Consider the following 16,390-nt stretch of genomic DNA (forward strand, 5'->3'; position numbering starts at 1 on the left):
AGCACTGGGGCAAGTGACAGAGAGCACAAAGTGATGCACAGCAAGTTCCACCTGAAGATGAGGAAAAACCTCCCTGTGCAGGGACCACACACAGGAACGGATTGTCCAGAGAGGCTGTGGAGTCTCCTTCACTAGAAATATTCCAGAACTGTCTGAACACAACCCTGTACCATGTGCTCTGGGATCATAGAATGCTTTTGGCTGGCAGGGGATTTTGAAGATCACCCAGTTCCAACCCCCAGCCATGGGAAGGAACACCTCCCACTAGACCAGGAGCCGCTTCCAACCTGCCTTTGGACTCTTCCAGGGATGGGGCAGTTCCCTGGGCAACCCGTGGCGGTGATTTTGTGTCAGTTTGTGTGTTTGTGTCCCCACGTCGCCGCCGCTGTGGCCGGGCCCGTCCCCGCCGCCCTGAGGCGCGCCCTCCCTCCCTCCGCGCGTGCGCGCCGCCGCCGCTCCCCGCGCGCTCCCGCCGCCAGGGGCCGCCCCGCTCCCGCGCCGCCCGCCGGAGGCCTCCGCGCCGCCAGGGGGCGCCGCGCGGCGGAACCGTGCGACCGCTTCCGCCCGTCGCGGCTGAGTCACTGCGCCGCGCCGCCCTCCCTCGGCCCAGAGCCGCCCGTCCTGCCGAGCCCCGGCCCCGCGGCCCCCGTCCCGCCGCCGCCATGCCGCTGGAGAACCTGGAGGAGGAGGGGCTGCCCAAGAACCCCGACCTCCGCATCGCCCAGCTCCGCTTCCTGCTCAGCCTGCGGCCCCGCGCGCCCGACCCCGCCGCGCGCGACGAGCTGATGGCGGCGGTGCGGCTGCACAGTGAGTGGGGCCTGGGGCGGCTGTGTGTGTGTGTGTGCGATCTGTCGGTCTGTTCGCCCGCCCCGGCAACCACCGTGTGGCCGTGGAGCAGCCGGGTGACTGTCTGTGGTGGTCGATCCTCGGGCAGGGGGTTGTGGAGGCGTCTCCCCGCAGTTGTGCCGCCGGGACTGACTCCCCCGGGGCACGGGCAGCCCGAGGGCAGCGGGGCAGGGCCAGGGCTGGACGTTCCTGTGTGTGCCCTGTCCCCAGCTCCGGCCGCGCTCACATCGTGCTGGGGCTGTCAGAGCTGGGAGTTGAGCACCGCGGGCTGCTGTGCTCACAGCGGGATAAAAAGAGAATCACAGAACATCCAGAGCTGGACGGGACCCACAGGGATCATCAAAGTCCAACTCCTGGTCCTGCACAGGACACTCCCAACAATAGCACTCTGTCTCAAAACACTGTCCAAGTGCTCCATGAGCTCTGCCCTGGGAAGTCTGTTCGGTGCCCAACCACCTTCTGGGGCAAGAACCTTCTCCTGATATCAAACCAAAACCTCCCCTGGCACAGCTCCATGCTGTTTACTCAAGTCACAGGTTTCCAGAGAGCAGAGATCAGCACCTGACTCTCCGCTTTGTCTATGAGGAAGTTTTAAACAGATTTGAGGTATCCCCTCAGTTGCCTCTTCTCTAGGCTGAATACACCAAGTGACCTCAGCTGCTCCTTATACATCCCCTTCAGACCTTTCATCATCTTCATGTCCCTCCTTTGGATGCCCTCTAACAGTTTAATGTCCCTCTGGTATTGTGGTGCCCAGAACTCGAGGTGAGGCCACCCCAGTGCAAGGCAGGGAAAGTGCAAATGGTAACAGGGTAAAGAGCAGTGATAAAAAAGGATCAGTGGAAGGAAGCATGAGGTGCAAGGTGTGCAGAAACAGTGGATGTGCTGTGTCTGGATTCAGCAGGTACCTGGTCATAGAAGGGACATCTCTGAGCTGACAGTCATGTTGTGCTTTTAGGAACAAACACACTCTCGTTGCAGCAATGAACAGCAGAACCCGTCCTCCTTCTCTTTCAGACATGGCTCCATACTATGAAGCCCTGTGCAAGTCTCTTGAGTGGCAGATGGACACGGATCTGCTGAACAAAATGAAGAAGGCCAATGAGGAGGAACTGAAACGTCTTGACAACGAATTAGAGGATGCAGAAAAGATCTTGGGGGAGAGCGAAATCCGGGATGCAATGATGGCCAAGGCTGAGTACCTGTGCAGGATTGGGGACAAGGTTGGTGACAGCAAAAGCTTTATGGACTCGTAGAAAACACTGCATGGGAACCCTGTTAGCTGGGCAGGTCCCAGTGAGTGCTGGGGGACTTGCAGAGCATTTTGTCTAGGAGCTCACACATGGCTGGCAGATAGGGGAGGGTCTTACTGAAATAGAAATTATCTAGGAGAAAAACAGTCCTTGAAAGAAAACTACTTTTTTCTTGATGAGAGGAAAAGTTTGCAGAGACCATTATTCACTTTCCTTGTGCCTTTAGACTTTTCCAAGCTATTTAGATCATGCAGCTGAATTTCAAGTTACAGAGTAGATTTTTGTAATCTTTAGCTTTAAAAGATACACGAGGAACAGCTTTTCTAACTTGATTTAGACTTGGACACATTAAGATCATTCAGAATGCACAATGTGGAAATCACAACTACCAGTGGGAGACAACACATGTTCTTACAACAGGTATTTTGTGAATGTTCTGGGTGCCTTTAACATTCTTACAGTAGCAAGTGCTGTTTTGCCAGGAGGGAGCTCTGACTGCATTCCGCAAGACTTACGACAAAACCGTGGCCCTGGGACATCGCCTGGATATCGTGTTCTATCTGCTGAGGATTGGCTTGTTTTATATGGACAATGACCTCATCACACGGAACATTGAAAAGGCAAAAAGGTACTGCTTGGGTTGTCTGGGTGCACTAAAGCACTTTTGAAACAAGCTGTGACAAAAGAAATGGAAGATAAGTACCTTTCTGTCCAGAAATGACTGGGAGTGATTGTGAGAGAGAATCAGTGATGGATGAGTGTTACTTTTTTTAGAGCACTTCCTACTCCTGGATTTTTTTGTGGTGGGGGAAGAGAAAGGTGAAGATTTTGTCGTGGCTGTTTTCTAGCAGCTGGCTCAATTTGTAGCCCAGCTCCCACTCCCACTTTGGGTGTGACTGGACTGTGCCTCTGCCAGCTAAGTCCAGCTGCTCCAAGTGGCACCCAGCTGGCTCTGTAAAGGAGCTTTTCCTCTAGAAGCAAGAGCAGCATATGGTGTGTTTTGGTTCCCTTCCCATATTCCCACTGATAGCTTCAGTGTCTTTGTGCTCCCAACGTTTTGAACCTCAGCAATTCCTGTAGAAAGCTGTGGTTCCAGTCTCCCTGCTGCTGCCATGAGACACCAAAGCGGGGGAGGTTCCCACTTAGCTTGTTCCTTGGGCAGGGGTATTTTGTGTTGCCTTCTCAGCAGTTTTGTTTCATCCCTGCCCTTCTTACAGCCACACCAGTTTTGTGCTGATCCTTAAAAAGTGGCAACTTGTATCTTTTTTTCTATGCTGCTGGTTGGACAGCTTTGACTTTAGCAGCAAAGGCAGTGGAAATCTGTTGCCTCAGTCCAGGCTACCTGCACATCCACAGGGACTGTTGTCACAGCTGAAGAGGCTGTAAACTTTTCCTTTCAGCTGGAACTTGCACTAAGTAAAAGCTTCTGGCCTCTCCTGTCCCAAGGAAGCCACTTTCCTACACCAGCAGGTGTACAAAGCCTGGGCTGTTTCAACAAACTGTAACATAAACTAAGTTATTCTTTCTCTAATCACATGGTATCAGTTGATTGCACTTATTTCATGTAACTTACTACATAAGTAAGTATTCTTTGTTCTATTTTAAGTCTAATAGAAGAAGGAGGAGACTGGGACAGAAGAAACCGTCTCAAGGTGTACCAGGGCCTCTACTGTGTAGCCATTCGAGATTTTAAACAAGCAGCAGAGCTCTTCCTTGATACAGTTTCCACGTTTACATCCTATGAACTGATGGATTACAAAACCTTTGTAACATACACTGTCTATGTCAGCATGATTGCCCTGGACAGGCCTGACCTGAGGGAGAAGGTGAGGAGAGCACGTGGGGAACACTGGTGCAAACTGACAGAGCCTTTCCTTCACCTGTCCATCCCGGGGCTGAAAGGGATGGTGGTTAAAGGTGTGTGTTTGATTTCAGGTGATTAAAGGAGCAGAGATCCTGGAAGCCTTGCACAGTTTGCCAGCTGTACGGCAGTACCTCTTCTCTCTTTACGAATGTCGTTACGCAGCCTTTTTCCAGTCACTAGGTAAGGCTGGTTGTGTCCCACAACACTGCTTCAGGTGTTCCAGCTATTTGTTTTCAGATCACACACAACTTCTGTGGAGTAGCTGCAAGTCTAGAACTAGAGCTATGCGCAGAAAAAAACAAACTAGAGATTTTTTTAACAGTGACCTAAAATTTTCTGCTTTGATTTTTCAAACAAAGAAAGACAAATTTCTCATCTAATGAGCTTTGTGAAAGGTCACATCTGATTAGGTGAAAAAGCACTTTGAAAATGGGTATGAAACACCATCTTACCTGAAGAGCCAGATCAGGAAAGATTTGAAAGCTTGCTGTGTAAAAGGGTGACAACCAAAGAAAAGCTTTTCAGAAACCCCTAATTCTCGCCAGTTCTCAGACTGCTTGTTTTTCTTCTGTGAGATTTAGAAGAAAATGAGGTATTTATAAAAAGTAAGGAAGAACCCTTGATTTTGTGGAAAACTAGGCCCAGTGAGACTGAGTTAAAGGGCAGCATCTTCCTATTGCTGCCCTCATCCCAAGCTGAGAACCGATGCTGTCAGGGAAAAAAAAATCTCTTCAGTGCCCTGAAATCCTTGAAACTAATTTAAGAGCTAGGAGCAGAGAATTAATGTTTTGTCTTTATGCAGGTGTGGGTAACAATGTTTCTTCAAGAAGTTACATACCAGTTCTGCTTGTTACCCAGCTCAGGGCGGCAGCCAGCACATCCAGCTCTTGCCTTCTCCCCGCTGAAAGAAGGATGCTGTGCTGATTACAGGCTCCCATTAGCTCTGCCACAATATTGTTTGCATACTCTTTCTGCTTCTGGTTCCAGAACTGTTAGAGATTACATGAATTTACTTCTCTTTAGTGCAGAATCCCTTTCATATCATGAGGAGTGCAAGAATACAACGTAGCTACGGGCACACCGATTACTTATTAACTGGTGCCATGTGTTTTATTTACACAACTGATACTTGACATTTCTTAGAAATTACTGACTTCTTTTTATTATTATTATTTTGCTTTTTTTTTTCCTTCTCAGCTATTGTAGAGCAAGAGATGAAGAAAGACTGGCTGTTTGCACCTCACTACCGATACTACGTGCGGGAAATGCGGATCCACGCCTACAGCCAGCTCCTCGAGTCCTACCGCTCCTTGACGTTAGGGTACATGGCAGAGGCCTTTGGAGTCAGTGTAGAATTCATAGATCAGTAAGTTCTTTGGCTTCTTCAGTTCCTAGGGATCTCCATTTATACCTTTTAAACATTTATGATAATCTCCTTATGAGTAAAAATCTTCGTTGGCCTCTATTCTAAATATGCCAAGTTACGTTTCTGTGGAAGAGTGTGAGAAGTATTTTATTAATTACTTTTTTCTTCGTATTGCTGTATTTATTGACCTCCATGTGCTATGAAACTTTAGATTTTAGCTAGCTTAGTTCACACCTATGCAAAAACGGAGCTGTTCCAACTTTAGGGATCTGCACATTTTTGTACTCTGCCAGACTCCCTCTCTCATTTTGCTTGGTTTCTGTTACGTGGATGTAACAGTAACAGCAGATCTGATGTTTTTAACTTAAACATACCCTACAGTCCCAATTTGAAATTCTTTTCTAGAATAAAACTAACAGATTTCGATCATGGTAAGTGGTGAGTGAAGTGAGAAACTGACTTTTACTCTGTGTAGATGAAGCACATTATTGCAAATGTCTTCACAAGAGTTATTCTTGTTATTCAGAGGTTTTAAATTTTCTAACTTAGAAAACTTACAGAAATACAAAACGGCTTGAAATATTCAAAAATTAGTAAGTGTTTCAAGAGAAACCAAGTACCATTCAATTCAAAAGTAATATTTTATAAGTCATACTAACTCTTATGCATTCCATTATGAGTTGTAACTTACCTTACTGTTGAGCACAGGAGTATTTTCTTCTACCATCGGTGCTGTAGACCACCAGCTGATTAAACAATAATAATAAATCTTTTTAAGCACTTTTAAAAATTAAATATTATTGAGATACTTTTCCAATTAATTGACTGGCATGAAGATATTTATCTCAAGATAAATTCCAAATAGCCACGCTGCATTACTGCTGCCTTTGGATTTGAAGAGTAGTTGATACAAAGCTCAGTGATAACTTTCACTAGCTCAAGTACAACATTTGATCTGAGAAGAAAGAACTAAGAGGTTGTGAACACAAGTTCAGGTCACTAAAATGATTATTTCTGGGTGCAGTGTCCAAGCCTTAATAAGATGAGGATACATAAGATACCATATGAAGATCTGTTGCCTCAGAAATACAGCATGGGGTAACAGCAGTTTCAGTGCTCTTAGGTCTACAAGTCCCTGGTGAAAGAGGAGGTAACCAACTTTTTTTCTTTATTTAGGGAGCTTTCAAGATTTATTGCAGCTGGGCGATTGCACTGCAAAATAGACAAAGTAAACGAGATTGTAGAAACTAACAGGTATGTAACAATTCCTACACATTGCTTTTAACAGACCAGTTGAATTCTATATATTTTGATGACATTTACTGCAGAAATGTTTAATGCTTTGGTATAAATTGTATTCTTGGTTCTAACCTCCTGTTTTTTTCCCTCATGATTCCTAGGCCTGACAGCAAGAATTGGCAGTACCAAGAAACCATCAAGAAAGGAGATTTGCTGCTAAACAGAATTCAGAAACTTTCCCGAGTAATTAATATGTAATTTTTTTAACACAAGGGAACGCAAAATTTAGATGTTTAAAACATTTTGGAAGTAACCTATAAATATATTGCATAACTTGGTATACTGTAGGGAAAAAATAACTAGCAAGAAAGGTAGTGTTTTTACTTTCCATTTCATTATGTACACACTGTTCTGTTCTGGTGTATGGACCCCAGTTCATTTATTAAATGTATGATACCGTTGGTGATCTCTTGTAATAGACTTTGTTCCTTTCCTTGCCTGTATATGCAGTGTTCCATATTGAACAGCAAAGCAGGCTCACAACAGAGAACTCATGGCCATTTTATGCTTGCTGTTTTAAGCTTTTTATGCCATCTTATGCTTGCTGTTTTAAGACTTTTATATTGGAATCAGACATGAAAACAATCAGTTGCATAATAGTAAAGTGGCCAAACATTTTAGTGAAGAGTGCACACTGTCCAGATGGGACAGAGTCTAGCAATGAAGGGATTACAGCTTAAGGGAGAAGGAATGAGGGTGCAAGTGATTGGGGTGAAGCAATAATATCACCACAGAAACTGCAGGACTAAAACTTTGGGAAAAACTGTAACAGATGTAGACTCTCTTTTTAAACTTTTTTTTTTTTTTTAAACTGTTGAAAAGGAAGTCAGCATGTGAGCAAAGCATTACTTTTGTAGTTATTGCCTAAGTTAGATTTGCAGATGTCAGTGATGGTGGGAGCTGTGGAAGGGACTGCTGCAGTCTGACAGAGCTGATCAGGTGCTGCAGGGGTTACAGCTCCTTTCTGCACAGCTGCTGAGGAATGAATGTCTCACTAGCTGCTGCCATGCTGATGACACATGGTTTCTGGCATGGCAGAGCCTCCAGCAGCAGCTGTTTACCCTGCTGGCCTGTCTTGAGGGGTTTTTTCCCCTCCTCCCAAAGAAGGCCTGTGAGTGAGTTCTGGGAGCTTTTGATGCCACTGCATTTGGAACATTTACAGCCTGTGTGTAACTTCAGTGCTGGAAGGAACCCCAGCTGGTAGGTGTACCCAAAGAGCAATCCTAGCATTTGGAAGCTACTGTGCCACAGACAGGACAGCTTGAAATTTCCCCTGCCCATCCCAAGATCACAGAGGGTCTCCTGTCCTGGAATTGCTGCTACCTGCCCGATGGACCCCTTGGTGCTGAGGGGCCATTACTACCCTCTGATGAACTTTTCTGAAATCCAAAATACCACCTCATGATTTTGGGATTTTTTTACTACTTATTGGAAGCTCTTTTGGTTGTTTCCCCATCCAAGAAGCAGCTATTTAGCCAGAGTTTAAAGATTTACATTTCAGATAGTATTAATTAGAAGAAAATTCTGATCCTTCTTTAGAATAGGCAGAGTAAGAAACAAGAACTCTAGTTTACCATGTGGTCAGCTGTGAGTCTCTGTTTTGGGTGTTCACACATGTACCTTTTCCTATAAAGTTTTAATTGATAAAACCCAATATTCAGACTTCTCAAACCTGCAATAACCTCTCTTGTTTTTCTACATCTGTTCCGTGCCAGATAAGTAGAGGTAGCTAGGAAGGCTTTAATCAGTCTGACTTTTGAGAACATCTCCATCTTCCACAGGTGCAGGTGTGAAGTCTATCAGAAAACCATACACTCTGCATGTCTTCAGTGACTTGAGGAATTTCTATTTGGTGCACAAATAAATTTTCCTTTCCAGCATGAACTTGCCTTAATTAACTACATCAGTTTCCATTCAGCATATGTATTTTTTTAACTGTAAAGAGAATAGAAATCTACTCAAGAAACAGGCTAACAGAGGCTTCATGTATTCCAGAGAAATCTTGCTGCTCTCTTAATGTAGGTAAGAGCAGCAGAAAAAGAAATGGAAATCCCTACTCTGTGTGGAAAGCACAAGCAATTGCTAAAGAGTTTTAGTGCTCTAAGATACTTGCAGAGCTATCAACCATTTTATCCTCACCGTGGCTATCATCCTGTGGGAGCCAAGCATTTCAGAACCTGGTGTCCTCTGCTCAGGTGGGTGAAAAATAATGTTCCAAAGAGAAGTGCACAATCCTACTACAGCAAAGACCTCCCCTTTAAAGATCACGACTTGCCTTCACGTTTCCTGATCTCAGCATACATCCTGTGAAAGAGGATCCAGGGAGAGGCTGGAGATCTTCTGGACAAAGATTTCTGTGCCAAGGCCTGGCAGGAAAGTTCAGCAATTTTAGCTGAACCTTTTAAGGCGTTGTGCAGCAGTTCAGCCTGTCAGCCATGCCAAATAGTGATGGGATAAAATTCTGGCAAAGGTGAAAGGCAGCACCTCCTGAAGCCCACAGCTGGAGGCACAGAGTTTAGCCAGTGCAGCTGTTCACACTGTTCTGAAAAAAAAAAAAAAAAAGCAATCTGATACACAGGTTTTCTGACGAGTAGGAATGCTGAGGGGTCCAGGGTGGTCAGGCCTCGTGCTGATCAAGGGCATAATTTTGTCTATTCTGTTGTTTTTAACTGCCTTCTTCCATTTCCATGTCAAATCAGAAGCATTCGAATTTCTCCTTCCTGAAGTAATTTCAAGTTGATTTTTACTGTCCTGTGATCACTTTAGTTTTATATTCTGTTTCTCTGATCTCATGACTTTCCTTTATTTAACTCTGATTGTGAGCAGCCCTCCAGACGCAGACCTTCATGCCTCGCTTCTGACACCTTTCCATGGATTTATAGTCCACATGCCAAAGTTGTACATTCTCTCTTGTAATTTAAGCTTGGGCAGTTCCTTGAGCTAATGCCATTCTCCAATTTCGCTTTGCAAGGCTGACTTCACCCTCGCTACAAGGTAGCCAGAACCAGACAGAGATTTCAAGCCACAGCTTGAACTTCTCTCTGCAGTTCATTCCCTGCATTAACGGTGGGAAAGCAGGTGGGAAGGGCAGGAGATGGGATGGTTTAGGATTTGTTAGTAGAACTTTGCTACAAAGCAGTTGAAATGTTCCTGTGCAAGCCTCTGTGCAGTTTCTGGCTCACCTGCCAACACCTCTGGTGCTTCTCTCACTGAACACTGGGCTCCAGAGCTCAAGGCCCAGCCTTGCACAGGCAAGGGACATGGCACTGGCTCTAGGAAAAGTCACCTGTCATGGACAGGGAAGGGCGCAGGTGAAGGGATCTACACTGCAAAATGAGGACAAAAACTTCCAGCACTGTCAGAGACCACCAAACCCAAGCAGCAACAGTCCCTGCTGATGCTGAAGAAAACTTTTGTACCTATTTGGGCACAAGTATCAACAGCAGCTATCTCACAGGCTTGGACAAAGCTTTTTTACTGCATTTCTCAGGCTGCTTTTCCTCCTTGGCAATAAAGTTTCAATGCACATTAGTTTGAACAAGTTCCCTAAAGGTTTTCAAAGTTTGTTGGGTCAGAAAAACCCCAAGCATATGCCACTTTTCCATGACAAAGCTCCCATGCTGCTTGTTAGGAACAAATCCAGCAGCTAACACAGCTCTGAGCCAAAGCACTGAAAACAGCATGCAGTCAAAATAAAAAGTCCCATGGTGGATCCTACAAGCCACATGTGTTTGATTATTTGTTGCAGCAGAACGTGATAATAATGAACCAACAGGAATTTGCATTTAAATGAAGAGGGCGAGCCCTCCTCCGGGTTGTTTTGGTAGCCGGTGTGCAGAAGGCGCCCTCAGAGCCCCGGAGGGCCCCGGCAGCTCCCCTGCCCTCACCCCGAGCTGCACCCGCACAACCAGGGGCAGGTTTCCTGCCAAAGGCGGGTTGGAGCCTTTGAGCCCCACACTGCCCCACCAGGGGAAAGCCGAACAACTTCGGGCTCCCAGGGCACAGCTCCGCAGCTTTGATGCTAAATGCAAAGGGCACCGACAGGACGCACAAACACACAAAGCCCGCACAACCCGCTGAGCCTGGGGTTTCATTGCATGCACTGGCAGTCTCCTGCATCACCAAGTAACTGTCCCGAATATAAACTGGAGTATTTTCCTACGAGACAGTCACTGATGGGAGGGAAACTGTTTTCCACCCAGTTCAGGGACATTTGTGCTTACTGGGTTCCACTTTAGCACCCGGTCAGAACCATTTTTCATCGCTAACTCCTTTAGTGAACAGGAGAGAACCCAAGGAGCAGCTCTGCTCTGCCCCAGGGTCAGGGCTCCCGGGCACTGCACTGCACCAAATGCAGCAAAGGAAGGGGAGAGGGAGGATGCTCCAGTTGCACAGAGTTCCCAGAGCTCAGGGTTACACAGAGTGAATGCACCTTTTTTCCTTTTCCTAACCTTGCCAGTTTTAGAGGACACTGAAGCCTGTATTAAACACAGTAAAATGCAGAGTTACCCCCGGAGTGTTGAGGCCCTGAGAGTCACGAAGCTGCCTGAACACGATGCCAAGCCCTGAGCTCCGCTGGGCTGCAAACACCCGACTCCCACGCGCTCCGGGCTGTGGTCACTCGGCAGCTCTGCAGAAACAGCTGCGGTGCCAGCAGCTCGTGCAAGATGGCACAGCTGGTAGAAATCGCTACTAGGAAGGAAAAGGATTTGCAAGAAGGCAAGACAAAAAAAGAAATTACTTTTTCCTACACCAGCAGGTGTACAAAGGCAAAGTGAAGGCAAAAAGTAAACTTAGAACTACTAGAGGTGCTTATTATAAAAAGACAATGCAGAACTTGCCTGTTGTCTGAAGCCTGTTTGTATCTTGCAGCATTTATTCCAAACATTAAGAAAAGCTTGTTATAAGAGGGGAAAAAACCCAAACCAAAACAAAATAGAGACAGAATAAAGGAAGTCCTGCCCCACTCACAGGAGTCTTACTGGTTTTACAAACTGCTCTGAAACCACCCACGACGTACAAGTCCTGAGTCCCATGCAGAGAAAAAACTCTGGAGTGTTTAACCTGCTGAATTCACACACTGGATCTTCAAACTGTGAAAACACAGAAGACAATTTTTTGGGAGGAAAAAAAATTCAGGAAACACAATGACTCAACCACATCCGGGGCTGTAAAGGTTGCTCATTATTCTGACTAGAAAGTAATATAAAGTGTGAACCCCAAGTCACAGAAGGTCGTTTGCACAGGAAAATGCTGCAGAGGTGACACAGGCACTGCTCAAACCCAGGTACCAACCCCCTGCAGAATGGAAAGCTCCAAACCTACCGGGCTGACTTGTGATGCCAAGGGACAATGACAGAATTTGACCACATCCAATTCTCTGAAATTAGTTCACATAGGCACTGATACAGATAATCTTTTCCTTTAATAGCGAAGGATTTTATAATGAAGCAGAAACATATAATATATTCCATGCAACCAACCTCATTTATTGAAAAGTCCTAATTTTATTGCCTTGTTTAGTAACATGTTTGTTCAACAAACTAATATTTTTCATGAAGCAAAGCACAACTTTTTCTTATAAATAGTATAAATTATTTTATTTACAGAAACTTGTTACAAAACAAATAGACTATATATTTATTTTTCTTTTAAATATCCAAAGTAATTTTTCTATCCCATGACATTTGTTCATGTACTATACAGCAGCCAACACAGAGTTCAGCTGATCAGATGCTCTTGATTATGTATACAAATTATCAAACTATTCACACATTTTACACAGGAGATTGCTTTTAGAACCAGGCTCAACACCGAGCAAGATGCTTCCAAGGCCTACATTCACATTGACATTATGTAGTGCTCATTTCAAAATTATCTTTAAAACATAAAATATCTCGCACAAAAGGTAAAAATGATTATTTTCTGCTGAACAGTGAAACATTTAAGAATCTTTCTAAGCCCAATTCCCTCCTCCAGGACAGAATGAGTAAAAGACGAGAGATTCCTTGGCAAGAGAACTCTTACAGGAAGACAACTGCCTTAGAAATGTCATTTGGAAATCACATCTTTATTTTTTTTCATGGTTTTAAGAGGTACTTACTTGGGGTTTTATCTTTGTTTTAGAATACCAACAATTTTGAACATTTTTAAAATTATTTGATTAATTAATATTGCTCCCCCCCTCCCCAAAATGAGACATTTAAATAAACTGCTGGTTAAAACCATATTTCAAACCCTTGGCGTTATACTAAATATGAGTTATCAATGGGATTGTTCCAACATAAGGTATTCAAATTAAAAAGATTTTACAAAAGCTACCAGCATAATCTGCTTTCTTTTGTCAATCCATCTCAATAATTTCAGAAATATAGATATATGCATGTGTGTGTATATATATATACACACACACGCATATATTATATATAGGTGGAAAAAGCAAGCTCCAAAATTTCAACTGAACATTCAAGTCTTTTAAGGAGAAGCTGTCTAAACAGTCCAAGCTTAAAACTAGTAATATCAGGCACTTTCAGTTTTTCCGTTAGTTTGAAACCACATGAGACCCACACGGATGCGCACGCACACACACGCACACGAACACCGAGAGAAGAGAAGCAGTGTTGTCACAGAACTAAATGGATCTGCTGGGAGTCAGGCAACTGATAAGCAATGCCACATCAACCTCGTGGGCTCCGGGGTGGGACCTGGCCATCCTCAGCCTGGATCCACCCACTCCCAAGACAGGGAAAAGGGACACGGCTTTCACAAAACGGGAGGCATCCCTTTACGTTGCAAAAGTAGGCATGTTAACTATTGGCTTGGCAGTGAACCACTTCAAATTATAAAAAGGTATTTGCTTTTTTTTTTTTTTTTTTTTCCTTTTTCTTTAATTAATTAATAAATAAATACTAGATGATCTCAATTGTACCAAAACTGGATATAAGAAAAAAAGACCTGTGCAAAAATACATATTTAAATATGTACAATCAATTAACAAAATATGTCTTCTGAAATAGGGATACTTCAATATTTATAATAGAACAAGAAATTCCAAAATAAAGATACAAAAGTATGTTTTTTTTCTTGTATAATTCTTTGTTCATCATTGCAGCAATTTTTTAGGTTAAGAAAACTGCAGGAGTCATAACGAGAAGTTGGAAAGACTATAAAAACTGTATCTCTTAAATTAATACCAAAATCTGTCTAGAAACAACCCAGCCACTGCAAATTCAATTTTGCAAGGAAAATTAATTTTTAAGCTTCCTTAATTATTTACAGTAAGAACTATATGACAATAAAAGCTTCAGGAACAATGTTCTGCTTATAACCAAGATCTAAAACATAATATTTAGAGCAGGTCTAGGGCAGGCAGAATTTATGCTCGGACTCTTTGCTCCAGTGGCTCAAGCCCACATGGCGCAGGTGGCTCTGGAGGAGCAGCCATCAGGAACTCACTTTGTACACATCTGCATGCTACTGAAGGAGCACAGATTTGCCATTTTGCTTTCAAATCAATAGAACCTTAAAAACCAGAAGACAGTTCAATCACAAACCCGTCAGCATCCAATCTTGCTGAATTTTTGTTTCCTTTACCTTTGTTTCTACCAAGAGTCAAATTGCACTTGTGACTGATGCTATCCTGAAGTGGAAGCTCTGCCCCAGGGACTTCATCAGAGCATGGATTTCTCTCCAAACGTGCAGGATTTAATACACTTGGATTTCTTTTTGTGGCATTTCGCTTTGGTTCCTTTTGCGTTAAACCAATGGCAGTTCTAACAATCCTTTCAACAGGGCATCCTATTAAATACGAATCCTTTTGTTCCTGAAAAGTTGTCTACTTTTTTTTTTTTTTTAAAGTTTGCATAATAAGAGTCTCTAGGTACATTGCTTTCTCAGTGTGATCTTTTGTATCAATTCAAAGCTAAAGTGTCTGCATAGAGGCTTCTTGTTGTTTTGCTGTATAACAATGATTTCATAGGAAGTTCAGGAGAAACTGAAAGCATCGTTAGGTAAACAACTAAGCAACTGCTACTCAGAGTGGCTTTGGATTCCCTGATGTACTTACTACTTGCCACCAGAATGGGGAGAAGGCTGGGCTACGTGAACAGTTGGACAGGCTCAGATTGTCTCTTCTCAGCAATAGCTGATGCCCCTTTAAGGCAGAAAACAAAAATCTTCTTCGTTAGGATTTCATCTTCCTTTGTTTTGCCCCCGTAATAAAAGTTAAGTCAGTTTTGAGCCTTTACCTGATGTTTAGAAACTTAACAAAAACATCCAGATGAGTCAAACCATAATACAATGAGCCCTTTGGCGGAATTAATTTTTGAAGCAAGACAAAATACTTCATAAAAATTGGCTGGATTATACAAAACTGTAAAGCCCCCCCCCATGCTCATAAAGCCTAGGTGGGCCTGGGATGACTGTGATGCACAAACCAGTGCTTCACAGTGAACTCTACTGTCAAATTGGCATTTATTCCAGAATTTTGACTCAAAAAAAACCAAAAACTTACTGAGTGGTAGAAGGCATCATACATCCAACAATTCTGTTACACAAACAAGGCAGAAAGAAACTGACTTTTATGGTTGTTAGAAAATATTCTAAAAACTCGGTTTTAAAAGGGCTAATTTCATCAGCTGGAAGAGGAAGACAAATCCAGCCTAATTTCATCAATACAGTTATTTTTAAAAAAAACAAAAAACAAAGGCCTGTGGTATACAGTATAGGTCAATAAATACGTTCTTTGGGCATAGAGTTTTAGAGGTTATTTGCCTTTGTCTGTTTGATATTTTTGGAATTTTTAAAGAACAAAATTAACCTTTCTTCCACAATAAAATCTCATTCAAAAGAATAGAAAATAGGTTTTGTATCACACAAATACGGCATTTTTATACTTGTTTTCTGAGCAGTGGCCTCAAACAAGTTTTTCTGGTTTTGTTGGGTTTGTTTTGTTTTAAACTCCTGATAGCTTCTTATCCCAAATTACTTGCAAAAGGCTGGGCAAAACAGACTATTTTTTGAATTGTGCTATTTTTTATATTCCATTGAAGGAACATTGCTATAAAAACACTAAAGCCATATTCCCTTCTTGAGGGCTTCTTTCCATTGTGCCTCACACATTTTTCCCCTTGTCACGGGGTCCTCTTCATTGAGGGTGTCTGTCTGGTTAGCTATCACCTACAAAAGACACCATCAGTATAAAAATAAGTCCACAGTAATGTTTATTTCCCCCCAGAAAACATTCGTTTGCCCAGCCAAACTATGTCAAATAGTGGCAAGATGATGTACTCCTGTAAGGAAAATCTCACAGATTTGTAGCAAACAGTCCAGACCACTGTTAACACTGATAAGAGCAATTACGTGGCTGAACTTCATCCAGTGTCCATTTCTAGTATATTCACTGCTACAGACATGGCTTCAGGGAAATTCCTTGTTTAAGTGACAGTCCAGTAGATTTCCACACCTGAGGACCATGGGAAGTTGGGAAAACTCAAGGCATCTTGGAGTCCAGAAATCCAGATGGAGGTTTTGCTTGTAGTGAAAACTGTCCAGTTTGTTTCTCACCGTGGTGCCTTCAGCGATCAGGGACGGGCCTTCGGCTTGGGGGCAAGAAAAGAGACAATGATCAGTGAGCCAGGCCCTTAGAGGCACTGCAAACAAACAGATTTTCTGGCTAACAAGGGTGTATCTGGGGGAAAACCTCCGGCACAAACCTCAGGGAAAAGCTCAGGCACAAAGCAACCCTGATAACACAAGGCTGGC

General features: G+C 43.5%; 2 protein-coding genes across 11 annotated transcripts in view; one reads left to right on the top strand and one right to left on the bottom strand.

Annotated features, from left to right (window-relative positions):
- The first annotated feature begins 560 nt into the window (after window positions 1-560).
- On the top strand, window positions 561-7,044 carry PSMD6 (proteasome 26S subunit, non-ATPase 6). Its single transcript, XM_066327252.1, has 8 exons — window positions 561-807; window positions 1,864-2,069; window positions 2,582-2,727; window positions 3,706-3,925; window positions 4,035-4,143; window positions 5,161-5,329; window positions 6,506-6,583; window positions 6,730-7,044. The coding sequence occupies exons 1-8, from the start codon at window positions 663-665 to the stop codon at window positions 6,824-6,826; spliced, it is 1,170 nt and encodes a 389-aa protein (XP_066183349.1). The 5' UTR covers window positions 561-662; the 3' UTR covers window positions 6,827-7,044.
- A 5,052-nt stretch (window positions 7,045-12,096) lies between these two features.
- ATXN7 (ataxin 7) overlaps window positions 12,097-16,390 on the bottom strand; it is an 86,638-nt gene continuing 82,344 nt past the window's right edge. For all 10 annotated transcript variants that reach the window (XM_066327258.1, XM_066327260.1, XM_066327259.1 and 7 more), the window contains one exon: window positions 12,097-16,227. In XM_066327258.1, the coding sequence (XP_066183355.1) occupies window positions 16,210-16,227 (18 nt within the window). In that variant the 3' untranslated portion in view covers window positions 12,097-16,209. The remainder of the gene's footprint in view (window positions 16,228-16,390) is intronic.

Source organism: Sylvia atricapilla, chromosome 11 (genome assembly GCF_009819655.1).
Source record: "Sylvia atricapilla isolate bSylAtr1 chromosome 11, bSylAtr1.pri, whole genome shotgun sequence".
NCBI lineage: Eukaryota > Metazoa > Chordata > Aves > Passeriformes > Sylviidae > Sylvia > Sylvia atricapilla.